The 15,865-nt window shown below is 43.1% G+C and overlaps 1 protein-coding gene across 2 annotated transcripts in view; it reads left to right on the top strand.

Annotated features, from left to right (window-relative positions):
• tgfbr3 (transforming growth factor, beta receptor III) overlaps nt 1-15,865 on the top strand; it is an 82,744-nt gene that overhangs the window by 54,548 nt on the left and 12,331 nt on the right. For both annotated transcript variants that reach the window (XR_013790457.1, XM_079506448.1), the window contains exons 5-13: nt 2,132-2,318; nt 4,495-4,657; nt 5,131-5,278; nt 8,021-8,210; nt 8,973-9,262; nt 9,736-9,891; nt 11,951-12,097; nt 12,501-12,686; nt 15,067-15,360. Coding sequence is in view for 1 of the 2 variants with exons in the window: in XM_079506448.1 (XP_079362574.1) it covers nt 2,132-2,318; nt 4,495-4,657; nt 5,131-5,278; nt 8,021-8,210; nt 8,973-9,262; nt 9,736-9,891; nt 11,951-12,097; nt 12,501-12,686; nt 15,067-15,360 (1,761 nt within the window). In the remaining variant the exon portion in view is untranslated. The remainder of the gene's footprint in view (nt 1-2,131; nt 2,319-4,494; nt 4,658-5,130; nt 5,279-8,020; nt 8,211-8,972; nt 9,263-9,735; nt 9,892-11,950; nt 12,098-12,500; nt 12,687-15,066; nt 15,361-15,865) is intronic.

A 15,865-nucleotide genomic window follows, 5' to 3' on the forward strand; every position in this document is an offset into this window, starting at 1 on the left:
ATGACGAGGTAAATACAGTAAGTCCCCGCTCGCTGTTTTTATATTCATATTTCTTATCATTTTTTGTTTTTGTTTTGTTTTTTTACACTCACTACATTTCACCGTTGGATGTTGTGCTTTGGTGGCGTTACTATGGTGAATACAGTGCCCAGTAGTATCACGCTGGTTGCTTTTCACTGACCCTGTTACTATGGAGCAGCACAAACTGCACAACGTCGCTGCTGGGTGGAAACCAGTCCAAGTCCAAAACTGTGACTTTTCATGAACTGGAAAAGAGAACCTGTGTTCCTATTGATCCTATGTAGTTATTATTTAGTCACAAGATCTGTCAATATCATATACTGTCAATATTTATCACCACACGGTGTGAGATTGTAGATTGGCTACTTTTATGCAACACTTTACAGTAGTACTGTATGACTAAGTACTAAAAATCATAAAAAGTTGAAACATGGAGATACAAGGTTTCTGCCTAACGATATAATAGCATGGGATCCAATATGTGCAAGTTATTGTCTTCTGGCAAACGCTGAAAGTCTGGATCCACTCAACACCGCCTCCATGGATACCAGCGCTCACTGTGCAACAGCACGCATGTGTATTGAATGAGTGTGTGCATGGAAGTGTGCATATGCTGCATGTGTTACTTACTGTGTGTGTGTGTGTGTGTGTGTGTGCGTGTGCGTGTGCGTGTGTGTGCGCATGCGTGCGTGCGTGCGTGTGTGTGTGTGCACATGCGTGCACATGCCCATATCAGCCTGTATGTCTGCCAGTTTGTCCGTCAGTTTGTGTTTTCTTGTTTTTGTCTTTGCGGCCATTTAAAAAAACAAAAGCAACAAAAACCTGGCACATCGGATGACGCACACTAACATATTGTACTACGGCACATAAACAATAGAAACCAGACACCTTATTGTGACAGAGGAACATGTGTGAAAATAACACAGTGTATTTGCAGAAGCCTTGAAATAACGGTGGGCTGGGTTGAGTGTAAAAAAGGATGGCTTTTGGCAACGTTTAGATAGTGGGTTTAATTTTGGTCTGCTGCTTTATTCAGTCTGCCTGGAGGTTGTCCTTTGTTTAGTTTTAGTTTTTTTTTAAGCGTCTCATATTTCTCTTCCCTGTAAAATGTGGAAGAGCGTATCAATACGGACTTGGGTTTTACGCCCATATCTTTATCCACAAAGAAGTCATTGTAAGTGGGAAGTCTTGAAAAGTCGTACTACAAGTCAAATAGAAAAATACCATAAATCGTCTGTGTTTTTACTATGAAGTCCACCCTCCGTTGCTCACTCTGTGTCTCTCACATTTCTCACTCCAGTAATTCACTCTGACAGGGCTACTCTGAGCTAAAAGCTAAACGCTACAGTGATAGTATATACTAGTATTACTCAGATATCTCCTTGAGTTACTGAAGATTTTAATTCAGATTGTACCTGTTGGGTGCACACTGCTGCGTTCTATTAAATGGTGATAGGTGATTGAAGGAAAATAATTACCGGTAGTTTCCCTCCTCCTCAGGTGTCTGAGTAGACCAAAACCTAGTAAATTGTATACTGATAATATATTAATAATATATAATAATATATATGATAATAATTACATGTTGTTGCTATCGGGGAGAAACCACCTAACTCGTTTTTTCAGTTTTTATTTATTTTTATAAATCAATGCCTTTTACATCTGTGTGTTGGTTAAAAATATTCAACCAATGAAAAGTATTAAAAAGAGCTTCTGACAAAAGCTCATAACTCCATTGGACCCTCAAACTGTGTGCTAAAGCAGCTAACTACCTCCCCCTCTCATGTAAGTAATTGACAATATAAAGTCACAATACCAACTTTGATGAGGCAGTATTGCTTTGTTTTAAAAAATATAAGGTTTTCTTCTTTTCCTGATTTTTTCTTTTTTTTACATTTCCTGAAAAATTTGGAGTTAGGTGTTTTTTTCCCGACAGCAGCGATATATACTGTATACATCTTTGAAATACTAAATAAGCTAATGCCATATAAGACTGTACATCTCCCAGTATTCATGGCAAGTTCTATACAACTGTGATACGTCACCATACCACAGCCTCTCTTGGAAAACTTCTTTCCTTTTAACACAAGTACGTTTGTCTTCCTCAAAGGTATCCGAGGGCTCGGAGGTACACTTTCAGCCGGGGAACTTCTCCCTCACCTGCCAGATCCACAAGGAGTCGGCGCTTCCCCACGGCAACGAGCACCTCCTCAACTGGGCCCAGAAGAAGTACAGAGCGGTCACCTCCTTCTCTGAACTCAGGACGACTCAAGACATCTACATCAAAGTGGGAGAAGGTGTGTTCTGTCTGGCGAGAATTCCCAATCGTAACTCCGGGCCGGAGGGCACCCTTCTTCCCCTTGTTCCAACATAGAATAACTCCTTTTTACCTGGTAGCTCTTTCGATATTGAGGTTGCTTCTCATTCTCATTCACTGCCTGGCCAAAGGTTTATACATCCCTGTGAAATGTTCACATTCTCTTTCAAGTTTATTCGTCTGATAGACAGTACAGGGGTACAAGTGAGGAGAGAGTGTATTAGTTCCACTAATGTGGAATCAGATCCTGGCTTGTTATGTTGTGTTTGTCTTTGAGAGTGAGCCCTGTCCTTTGATTGCTAGTTTAAGACTGTCATGTTTAAAGCTTCTAGTGTGCGTGTGTGTGTGTGTGTGTGTGTGTGTGTGTGTGTGTGTGTGTGTGTGTGTGTGTGTGTGTGTGTGTGTGTGTGTGTGTGTGTGTGTGTGTGTGTGTGTGTGTGTGTGTGTGTGTGTGTGTGTGTGTGTGTGTGCGTGCGTGCGCGTGCGCGTGCGTGCATGTGCGCGTGTGTGTGTGTGTGTGTGTGTGTGTCAGAGAGAGAGACAGACAGACAGACAGACAGACAGACAGACAGACAGACAGACAGACAGACAGACAGACAGACAGACCAAATTAATGAATTACATTTATTATCAATATAATGAAGCTTAAACACATTTTAACAAAAATCTAAAGAAAAAACATGTATCCAAAAATACATTAATATACATACATACAAAAATATATTTGTCACAAGATCTGAAAAACAATATTTAATAAAAGGGAGATCTTATAAAAGTAAAAAATGACCCCCACATTGTAAAAAGGCTCTTAACCACATGAACCCTACCGGCTACACGATAGCAGATGTATTTAAGCTTGCATCGCAATGCGACACATTGTGAGCTTGTAGATCGGCTATCATCAGCGAAGACATTTGGAGTAGAGGGATAAGAGTAAAGACTCCTGGGGACACACTGGTCAACAATGTATAGTGTTTAAACTTCAAACTCACTCTTACCCGTGGTTGCCACAAGACTGGCATTACATCCTACTTTGCAAGGATGAACATAGAAATAAAAACACTTTGAGGCATGCCGTGGACGGCATAAATGCGTTTAGCAAATGTGAGCTGTTCCTTGATAACTGCGAGTGGAAACAAACTGTCAGAGGTGAGCCGAACCAGACAGACGGATCCTCTCCAAACTCTGCTATAAGCAGGGGGGGCAGGGAGGCTTTTGAAGTGAAGGAAGAAGCACCAGGGGGGGGGGGGGGGGGTGTTCTCCAGGGAGTGCTATGATTGATACTCACATATGTTTGCCTGGGACGTACGATGCCTCACTCCCTACTAGCGCTCCTTCATAAAGTGAGCAGGCCGCACGCCCGACCTCATAACGCGCCAGCGTACAGACGGGACACCTCGTCCTTAACGAGCATCTTTCACCGCTCGGAAACACTGCAAAGCAGGAGCATGTGGCGGAATGGTTGCTCCACACACCACCGCCAGGTATTAGCGGTCCGATGTCTCCTCGTCGCTATGGAGAACGACTGCTTTGCTTTGCCTCTGAGCATTTAGGCCTCTGTTATTAAGGCCCTGTGGTTTGGCAGAGGACCAGCGTGCCATGTTTACCACGAGCGAGGGCTGCAGATTTCCAGTACCCTTCTCTTCGTCCAATCGGTGTTTCTTAAGGACAGACAGATTTCCGCTCTGCTTCCTAACCAGGCCCATGCACAGGCTCTCTCCCGGCCTCTTTAAAGTGCCATGAGGGTTCCGGAGGGGAAGGTGCCAACTCTTTAGTTTATACTCTCCGAAACTGCTCTGTCCAAGAGTCTGTTTGCCAAATAAGGAAGCATCTGTCTTGTGTTTGCTCCGAGTGTGGAGAAAAAGGGCAGTTAGTTTTTCATGTTCTGCAGCAGACAGGCAAACTCCATTGGCAGGTCTGGGATATTTGTACAAATTCACCAGGCAACATTTTTTAGAGTTACTGGAAGGATTGGAAGACGTATTTATGGATGTTGTTGTCCAAAGTGTTCCGACAAAATAATGACGTTAGTTTCCCATATAAAATTAATCAAACTGTTTTACCATCTAAGTGAGAGACGGAATATAAATGTCAGCCACACATACTTTTACCGTCAAGTCCTAATATGCACTGTGACCATCTCCCCGCTCTTTTAGATCCAGTCTTCTCTGACACTTGCAAGATTGACAACAAGTTTCTGTCCCTGAATTACCTGGGTGGCTACGTGGAGCCACAGCCGTCCAAGGGATGCGTCCTGTCCGGCCCAGATCAAGACCAAGAGGTCCACATCATTGAGCTACAAGCACCAAACTCCAGCAGGTGAGAGCACCAAACAAACCAAGAGAACTGGACTTCAATCATGTGTTTCATGCTGTGATGAGATGCTCTTGTTGATCTCTTTTGAGAGTTTGTTTTGGAGACTCATGTAAGGGGGTTTATTATTGACCTAATGTTCTTTTGAGAGCAGTATCTCAGACCTAAGTCAGTATCTCAGGGCTGCCAGATAATCTTCTCTCACTCCCCCAGAGGAGAGATTACATTTGTATGTGCGCAAAGATTCCACAAATCAGAGAATGTGGCAGCCATGATGTATTTCACCATAATGCTATGAGGTCTGTACTGCACATGTCACTTTTTTTTTACTCTCTGGGATGGCGTCCAGTTTTTTTAATCAGTTGGCCAGACACGGTAGGCATGTTAATAAAATACTGAGTTCATCAGGCCGTCCAAACGTTCTTTGTCCAAACGGCCATCAAAACTCACACCCTCTCCCTGGCGTTGTGTCTGCCCAGTGCCTTCCAGGTGGATGTGATTGTAGACATAAGGCCGATGGAGGTCTACATCCCACTGCATCGCAACGTCGTGCTGCTCCTCAAATGCGACAAGTCTGTCAACTGGGTCATCAAGGCCCACAGCGTCATCGGCAAACTGGACGTGGTGGTAAGTTCCTCTGAAGCGTACAGAAGCAGCCTTTGCATTGTCATGTGTATGTGTATTTGTTTATTTGTAACACACTGCTCTATGGAGATGTCATTGTGCCACATCACACACTGGCTGACAGGTATAAGCACTACATGCCCGTACCAGCAGGACAGGCAGACAGAAATATCACCACTCGGCAGTGCTGACCAATACATTTGTCACAATAGGAGGCGTGTTGAATTGGCACCTGGTACCCGCTGCGGGGATGAGCTGTGAAATCTCATCCCGACAGCACAAGAGATTGTCGACGTATCGAATGATCTGCGGGGGTGGAGGCATTTTTGTAGACCGATCCCGACTACTGTATTTGTATTGTGCACGCAGCCCGACCTGTTTGCCATCAATCATGGCGTGAAGTTATGAGCACAGCTCGCTGCAGGCATCATCTTTCTAAGGTTTCACCAGACAGTGCTTTGGCCCTCATCACCGTATACAACACACTCATCCGCTGAGGACCGCAATATATCATCACTGGGTGATGATATATCGCGGTCCTCAGCGGATACCTGGACGGAAAAACAACGGCTGCATGTTTATTCGCACCTAACATGCTACAGAAAGTGAGGCAGCCAAAATGCGGGAGGCCTCAGCGTATTTTGGTTTTGTGTTTCGGTAGTCGGGGGAAACTGGCACTTGTCCAATGGCCACTTTTGCTCCAGTGTTGGTATGCTAAGTGCTGGCTGACTGTAGTGTAGAAGAATGTGTGCATTAAAAAAAGGAAAAGGAAAAAAATAACCTGAAAGAAACCAATATCTGACTCACCAATATCTGACGTTACCAACCCCAATGACCCCTAGCATGACTCTGGTGACATGTGGCTTTATATTGTGAGGTGGCCTCAGCCTGCTGTCTCTGCCCATCCATCACCTGTTGTTATGAATGCACACCACAGCTCCGTATGGGTCCTTTGCTGACCTCCGTTGAGGTGCGCTAAGGTCTTTTACAAGAGTGTAACACTGATACCCCTGCCTAGTGGCTGCCAGCCATGACGCTGCACTTCTGCCAGGCGCAGTCTGTTTTTACAGCTGCCCTGTCACTGCTTTAAATCAACCAGGCTGTACCAACCTGGAATAAAGCCACACAGGCCTATAGAACATACCGTATAGAACAGTGCAAAGGAATGAACATGCCTCTAGATGGGAGTTCCATTCAATGGCTGAGCGTAGCTTCATAAATTAAATTCAGAAATAACGATATTGAAATGTTATGGTTCATTATTTTTTATTGGTATGTCCAACATGATGAACTGTGAGCATTTTCTTTCTTTCTTTCTTTCTTTCTTTCTTTCTTTCTTTCTTTCTTTCTTTCTTTCTTTCTTTCTTTCTTTCTTTCTTCTAAGCATGCTAATATGGGTGGGAAAATACAGTGTCAGCATTAAGCAGAATGTGAACTATGTATGTGATATGATAGCCTCATAAAGTCAAAGTCTTGCTACTGTAGGAAGAAGGGGGGTTGTCCAGAGAGACAGTGGTGTGGGAAATGACTGTGAGAAGGGATTACATTACGAGCAGAGAGGAATGAGGGGGAATTCATGAAGAATTCTGAAGAAATGTGTCACATTTGCAGTCATACCATCGATCAGGCATTGACACGCTCTTCGCCTCATAGCCACACTTCATGTACTTACAAGAACCCCCCAGGAAGCACAGAACTGCACTTTTTTTTTTACATCTGTCTTTTCTTTCTATTTTAAAAAAAAACATGAACATGGAAATATGAGCCCACTTCCATTGTGGCTTGTGGTCATCATGGCAGGTTTTGGAAGCTGACAGCTGTGTTTTTTTTAGAGCAAGACAATATATAACAAGACAAAATGAAATGAAACCTCAGCAAAAATGTACCAGTATGTGTATTGCTGGCCAATGTGGTTGGACTTTGTAAAAACTACTGTGTGCATACTGTTAATAGACAGTTTCCAGACGTTTGATAGCAACTTTATCATTAGAGTGTTGGTAGATGAAATATGTACAACAGCTAGCAAGTCTGACCTCTTCACACCATTTTCTTTCTTCTTTTCGTGATATTTTAGATTTTATTTTAGTTCAAAGTTTGTTTTGTAAACGCATTGACAATCAAGGGAAAATGTACGTCATAATGTGTCGTTTACGTTATATTGTCTCTTAATTGTTAATGGCGTTTAATGTTTGTGTTGTCACCGTTTGTTTTGCATCACCATTACATCACCTAATCAACATGACATATACTTTAATATATTAGCGCCCCTCACTTCACACGCGTGTGATGTTTTTACTAATCTGGGTATCGTTAGACAAACTGTAGGCCGCAGCGTTTTTATCCGCTGCCAGGCAAATCATCATTTCAAAACAGATGAAATAACATCAAGCCACAGACGTACACTCTCCCTTTTGTTATGATAAACAACGACTGTGCCAGATTAGACCTACAGAGTCCTATGATTTGTTGGGTTTGGAGCGATTCCAAGTTGTTCTACAGTTCTATTATATCCCGCAAAGCTTAGAAAGAATCAAACGATCTCTGAAAGATAAATTGACATATGTCACACTTAAGACTTCCAACAAAAATGTACCCTTTTTTAACTAAGGGTTAAATGAGAACTCAGGATTTCACTGGAAAATAAGGTTCATTGAAGACATTTGGCAAAGAGCTCACATAGTTTATGTGGGAGTTCATTCACATTTCCAAAGAACCTGGGTTTACCATTTTGTTTGTTTGTCTTAGACTTCTGATACCATAAGCCTCAGCCCCAGCACGGAGAAGCTGATGGAAGTATCGAAGTCCTCAAAGCAGCACCTGCCCTCGGGGTCACAAGCCCTGATCAAGTGGGCTGAAGATCATGGCTTTGGCCCTGTCACCTCGTACACCGGCACCCCCATTGCCAACCACTTCAGCCTCCGACTCAGGGAACCAGGTGAGCCATGCTAGCCTGTAAAACAGCCTGTGTGCTCTAGCTGCCTAGGGATGTCCAATATCGACTTTTTGCCGATATTACGATATTGTCCAACTCCTAATTTCCAATACTGATATCAACCGATACCGATATCACATCACAGCATAACTGCCTTGATGCCTATATCATTAACGAGCGTCAATGAGTGTCAGCTGCACAGACACACACACCTGCCCTCTGCAGTGCTCTAATAAAATAAAATAAAATATATATGTCAATGATATTCATTTTGTATGCATTTATCGGCCGATAATATCTGCCCGTTGTCAAACACAGCAACGTGCTCAGCTAATAGTTAATAATTCCCAAAGATTTTGTGCATTTATAGATAGATAGTATCAAAATCTATTGAACCACTTTAACCCTATTTTATACTCTTTTATACTATACTATGATGGGGTCCCTGGCACAAAACCTTTTCAGATGGGGGTCCACAGCCAAAGTATATTTATTTGGAGGTCCTTCACATGTCCTGAGGTGTTTCATTCCCTACTGCTGTAGGGAATATAACCCGCGCACAAGAAATAAACACAAGTTATAGTCGCTGCCATAATAAATGACCATCAGTAACTAAAAGTAATTAGAAATTTCACGGTCCTGCGAAATGGGGCTGCGTGAAATGGTGAAGTTTATTTTACGGCCTCAGTCCAGTGCAGTTATTGAGCCAGTTAAAGCACCGGGCCTGGTGAGGTGTTAACCGTGGTCTCTGTGTGTGACTTCCAGATGTGGTGGATCCCCTGGAGAGCATGTTCCCTCCAGAACTCTCCATCCTGCGCAACTCCGGCCCCCTCCCAGTCCCAGGTGCGAGGGACGCTCCCCCACGTTCCAGTCTGCCCTTCCCCTTCCCCCCACATGTGGCCCAGGGTCTGCCCTACCTGTCGCTGCCCTCCCTGGATTACCGGCCCTGGGAGGGCGGGGAGCCCGAGGAGCAGCAGGGGGTGCTGAGCGTGGGCTTGGCGGTCCAATGTGAAGAGACCAGGATGGTGGTCAGCGTCGACAGAGAGAGCCTGGAGGTGAGCGGAGGACACGCCTGCCCCAGTTAGAAACATGAAAGCCGTCAGTGAATGTTTCACTAGCTCATAAACAATTAGTTAGATTTGATGAGCGTGATGACGGAGCCTTTTAAAATGAGGTCCAACAAAAACGAGAAATACTCCCATTGTTGAGTTGCTACATATTGATATGCCAGTCTCCCTTTTAAAGACTGGTTGGCATTGAAGTAGGAACGATGGTGCCCGCTGCCCAACACTGGGCTCCTGAACACAGAGAGAACACAGCCCACATCACAGTGTGGAAAACTCCCATAGAATGTAATTAGGAGTAGCTAGCGTTGCAGCTAGGCCACCTTGTGAGGTTTATTTATTCCTGGGAACATGCGATTGAATGGTGAAATGTTGCAATGTAACATTAATCTTTACAACTCTGGAGACTGGTCAATAATTCATATTCATCCATGTCCAATTCTTACGTTGTTTTATGTCACCAGGCCAATGGGTTTGCTCATGCCAACCTCACTCTCCAAGACCCAGAATGCAAAGCGACAGTTAATTCCACACACTATACGTTGGAAACCCCTCTAAATGGCTGCCAGACCACTGTCTACCCTATGATGACCAGCTCCAAGGTCCTTTACATCAATTCGGTGAGTACATACAGTAACAAGCAATGACACCTCTCTGTAATTATCATCACAATACATGTGACCACCCATGCCATATGGAAATAACACTGATCAACTTAAAACAATCGGTTTTGTGTGCTATAAGTATTTTCAATGTAAATGATTGATTGATTGATTGATTGATTGATTGATTGATTGATTGAATACTTTATTAACAGTTTGCAGAAAAAAAACACAGGAAAGTACCGTTCAATACAAGGTCTGCTAAGAGGATTTAAAACCCAAGAAAGCCTATAGCTCATTTCCATTAGGGTCCTTCATGTTCAATTCATCTGAACATTTAATGACAAATATATAGTACTATGCAAAAACATAATTTATTTCCCCCTTATTCTTATTAAATGAATGGCTAACAATAACATGTTAAAAGGTTAATGGTGGACTGAACATTCGCATCTCACATCACCCGAGTGATGATCATTAACAGGGAAAGCCTGCAACGCGTTTCTTCTAACAAGCAGAGATAAATCGCTTCCTCCGGGACATTTTGAAATGATTTCTCTGCGAGGGGAAGTGAGAACAACACTTTCTCGATCCCACACAGTGTAAAAACCCTGGGCGCGAGTCCAAGGCTGTCTTTTGTTTGAGCACTTGGATGCGGTGATAACCTAAGACCTCTGGTCAAAACAACTTACGTTTCATTTTCTAGGTCACCGCTTGTCAAAAGGCTATCGTCCCCCATTTGGCCGCTGTTTGTCCTGTTCTATGATTTTAATTAAGTAGGGGTACCATTTGTGGGTCAGCTAACATCAGGACCACAGGCGAGACTTAATCAATGTCACCATGGCTGTGCTCTCACCTCATTAAACCTACATTTTCACCCTCTACTCACAGCTGGCTCTGGAAGCCCCCACAGAATTGAATGAAACTCAGAACATGTTTATTTTCCGTGGAGAGATGTCGTACATGTTTTGTGGATTTCATTTGTCAGAATCACAGGGCATTCCCATAATTTAATTCCAGACCTCTTGTTGCAGAATGGTTTGGCACCCCCCTCATAGATTCTAATCTCTGTATTCTATGAATCCTGAACACCCTAAGTTGAGCAATACTGCTCACAATGGGGTCTGTTGACCAAAACAAAACAAAAACAATATTGCAGCAAGGTGGCGATGTGGGAGTTCAAGACAACATGGACAGTTAGAAGTTGAAAACTATGAGGGTTAAACCTTTGACAGATTCTGTGGCAACTAAGGGTTTATGGCGATCGGATAAACGCTGCTTCATTTACGGCAACATTTGCCAGGCCCTTTTTCGGCAACGCTGTCACCCTCTACGTTTACATTTCAAAACATTTTAGGGCCATGTCTTATCAGATACAGATTTCAACATATCCACCTAGTTTGGATAAACTGTCTGAATTATGGCCAGATTCGCGCCAAGTGTTTGGACCTAATGGGGCGATTTCAAAATATCTTTACACACATGGTCCAATACATGGTTAGGAAACATATTCTGTGAGCTTTGTAATGATTTGGCAAACAATGTTTGCTTTATCGCTTGATTCATGTTATGCCACACACACTTTTTTCTTTTCTTTTTTGTTTTTGTTTTTGCATTTGTAGTCATTTTGTAGTCAATTTGAATGCAACTGAACGCATAGAGGAGAGAACAAAATGTTCACACACTGATTCTTCAAAAAAGTGAATATCTATTAAGTTTTGAGATGCAAAATCGTTTGCATGTCGTCTGACAGCTGAGGAATGTTTTAGCAATGTCTGTTCCATTTTTCCTGGTTAAACGTTTGTGTTCTATGTATAGCACCATGGATTATTAAATAGCACTTAAACTGAAAAGTTTTCAGTTTCTGTCACAAAACCTAGTCAGACAGGCTTTAGTAGTTATTGAGTCAAATTTGTATTGTGGGGGTAGATGGATGCCTTTAATTATAGCAAAACTGCTATAATAAACTGAAGCAGAAGGAGAAAAACATCAGCACAAAAACCTCTGTTATTAATGTCTTATCGCTTATACAGTAAATGCAGCAGATATGTTTTGAATCATGGTCGTCCTCCTACAGATCCTGATCAGCCACACTGAGCCCAAGGATGGGAGTGGAGGGCCAGACTACGAGGACTTGGAATCTGGAGACGTGCTCTTCCCAAGGGACACGGAGGAGCTGGAAAAGACGTTTGTGGAGCCCACAGAGCACCTGTCCTCCATCGTGGTGAGTCGTCTCTTCTGACTCTTCTTTGCAGTGAGTGCAGGGAGGCTTTCCGAGCCTGTATAGAGTTGAGAAGTCAAGACCACCAATCGTCTCCACCTTCGCATAAATCATGTCATGAAACTCCATTTCCCAGAGTCCCTTGGTGCTAGTAAAGACTCATCTGGCCTCTGCGCTCTCATGCAGTGATGTCTGTCTCTCTAACTGCTCTTAACCTGGCCTTTAATATTTTCCACGTTCTGTGTCTCCCCATTTTCTACCGTTTCTTTCCAGAAGGCCCCCCACTCCCCCACCACTCCACTTTTATTGTATTTTCCAGATTTTTTGTCTTGTTTGTTCTTTAGCTTCTCACTCAGTGGCTGAATCTCATGATTGATGTTGCATTGGTTTATGTGCTTCATTCCAGTTCAATTGCACATACCAAAAGGACCAAGAGCCCCCCCAATTTCTTCCTAAGATTATGCCGGGACCAGCCAAGGACCCGAGCGACAACGTGACATTCAGCATGGAGCTGTACCACAGCAACCTCTTCCGATACCCGGCGCCTCAGGCCTTCCACACTGTGTCAGAAAACAAACCGGTGTTTGTTGAGGTACGCTGTGATGTCGTCATTAAGTACACTTTACCATCCGGTGTATTTTACTAATGAAATAGGATAATGTGGTCCTGCAAGTTCATTGTCTGTGCGTACGTGCTTTGGTCTCTTTCCTTTGGATGATCAACACAGTCATGGGACAAAAAAATATAATCAAAAAACAACAAAAAAACCCTGACTGTGTACTCTTTGTCTGGGATTTTCAACTCTAACTTTCTTTGATCTCCTAGTGTGGTGTCCATGAGGCCAATTTGTATTTGGTCTGGTTTAGGATAGAAAGCTTGCACTCACGTTCACCCCAAGCATCCATTGTACATAGTAAAATTGGGAACGTTAATGGATCTGTCAAAATGGACCAGAACGCGTCCATTTTGACAATGTCAAGAGTTCCATTAATGCTCACGGTTTTACTGTGCAGCCCCCCTTCAGTGTGTCTTGGTATTCTGACTGTCTGGCCTGGTGGAACATCTCTTGTGAAACAATAATTATGGAGGTCTTCTGAATCATGGTAAAGACCCATACGAAGAGGCCCCTTTGAAGTGATGATTTATGATGCTATGAGAAGAAGATGCCTCACTGACAGTGTGGACATAGAGCCAGCAGGTTACAAAGAGCTTTCTGTGTATGAGGCTTCTGGCATAACCTTTCCCCGCCACCTTTAGACCTCTCACACCAGGCTGAGAGCTGCCCTGAGGCCAGGGCCACAAGGTGTGCTGTTGGATGTTGCTCTTGTGCATTTGTGCTCACAATCTATGATGTGTTAGCTTATAGCTAGCCTTTGATGCATACAGTGCAGTGTACCTCGGATGTTTAACTGCGTGTCGTGCCAAAAATGTCAATGTTGTTCTACCGGGGAGGGAGGGGGGGCGTAGTGGTTCAGGTGGTAGAGCGGCCACTTCGGACATTTCCCGGTTCAATCCCTGGGTTAGTGTCGAAATATCCTTGAGCAAGACACTGAGACACACCCCTCAGTGCGTGCGTGCGTGCGTGCGTGCGTGCGTGCGTGCGTAGGCAGAGTAATAGGTAGGATTAGGTAGGAATAGGATTAGCTCATTTGGCTGTCAATCAAACAGCCGAGCCGGCAGCTAGTTTAGTGAACGCCCAACAAGTTAGCGTCTTAGCAAAATTAGCGATAATTGTAATTAAAGAAACATGGACGAGAAAAGGGAAGAAACTAAGACCACGGCAAAGAAAAGGAGATGCAGTTACAACAAGGACGGGGAAAGTATTTATCTGTGTAATTCATGTCTTCACAATCAAATCAATGCCTCTTTGTTGGTTGGTTGGTGTATTGTCCAGTTCTATTGGTTGGTTGGTGTATTGTGCAGTGGTATGGGTTGGTTGGTTGTATTGTCCAGTAAATAGTTCATTTAAATGCAGTTAAGTTTTATTTTATTTTAATTTGCATAGTAGTTATTATCATCACAGTCCTATGATGTGCTACTGAATCAACCAGATGGCAAAGCATAGTGATATAAAGGAATATAAATGTTATTATTTTTGTGTCCCACATTGTCCCACCCAAACACACTCTTTGTCCCACATCTGGTGAGTTGGGATCTGGTCAGGTGAGCAAGTGGGGATCAATAGCAGTAATAATAGTAACACATACAGTAAGTGTATGGGGAATTTGGGAATTGGCACAATACCAACATTTGGAGAAAGAAATAATTGGCTTCTCTACATTTAGACGGGAAAAAAAGGGGAGAAAAAAAAGAATAACACTACCACAGCAGGGAAATGCCTTGTGGTGTGTGCAGGCAAAAACGTCAGGTTCCTAGTGGAGCTGAATTACCGCTTCATGATTTGTGAATGTCGGATGTCATTGTACTTTTGACATTGAGTGATCATGGTGTTTTTCACTTTTTGTAGGTATCAAATCTTTAACCATTGACCTGGGTCACCAGGGATCTATACTTGACCCAAAACCTTTTACACCAAGTCTCTCTGCAGAAAATAGACTGCTTCTGTAGCTGGGTAATGGCTGAGATAATGAATGAAGCCTGATTGTGTTTGTTTAATCTGAACCATAAAGCAAAGTTAGACATGTTGAAAAATGAAAGCTCAGCTCTAACATCTAGCATGATGATCTGTATTTTCTACCAATCCTACCAATCCAAAATAGTACATCTACGACCTCTATGAGCTTGTAGATCAGCTACTTGTACTATTATTTTTGGAAAATGTGCTCCACTTAGATTTAACGCAGCTGAAAGTAATTCCTGCCCACCTTTATCAACCAGAAATGACTCCAGTCATCAGTCAGCTTCCTTACTGCTTACAAAGAAAAGCTTACTTACCATGAAAAATCACAGCTGTTACTTGTGTATTTGAACACTAAATGTTTTATTTTCCCTCTGATTTTCTGGTTTCTCAGATATTAGCCACTAAAGCAGATGCCGAGCTGGGGTTTGTGATCCAGTCCTGCTTCATCTCCCCCAATTCCGACCCCAACATGGCCTCGGACTACACCCTCATCGAGAACATCTGCCCCAGGGACGACTCTGTCAAGTACTACCCTCAGAGAGACTTTCATATCCTTCACACGCAGACGGATCGGAAGAGGTTCAGCTTTAACTTCGACGCAAAGTTCAACGAATCCCTCCTCTTCCTGCACTGCGAAATGTCTCTGTGCTCCAAGAGACAGCAGACCAACCGAGCACTACCCGTGGTACGCAACGTGCTTACTACAACAACAAAAGCAAAATTCAAAATACACATTTGTTGTTTGCTAGTGTGTAAATAAAAGTATCTCTCTCTCTCTCTCTCTCTCTCTATATATATATATATATATATATAGAGAGAGAGAAAGTACAGTATATATATATATATATATATATATATATATATATATATAGAGAGAGAGAGAGAGAGAGCGAGAGAGAGCGAGAGAGAGAGAGATACTTTTATTTCTGTAAATCTGAACTGTGTGTTCAGTATGCTCTGTACTGTAACTGCGTTTGTTTGAAAAAACCAAGCACTCAGAACTCTGTGTTTTAGTTTGCCGTGCTGGCTCTGGCTGACCTGAACCATTCAGTTTCAGGTCTCTACCCATGGCTAAGCAGGAAACATAAATCCACGTTAAGGTTTGCCAAGTAGCCACCTGTAGAACAAAATAAGCATCCATCTTAAGTGCCACTTTCCTGTTGCTGTGTCCGCGATCTGTCTCCACTAAT

This window comes from Electrona antarctica, assembly GCF_951216825.1.
Source record: "Electrona antarctica genome assembly, chromosome: 7".
Lineage (NCBI taxonomy): Eukaryota > Metazoa > Chordata > Actinopteri > Myctophiformes > Myctophidae > Electrona > Electrona antarctica.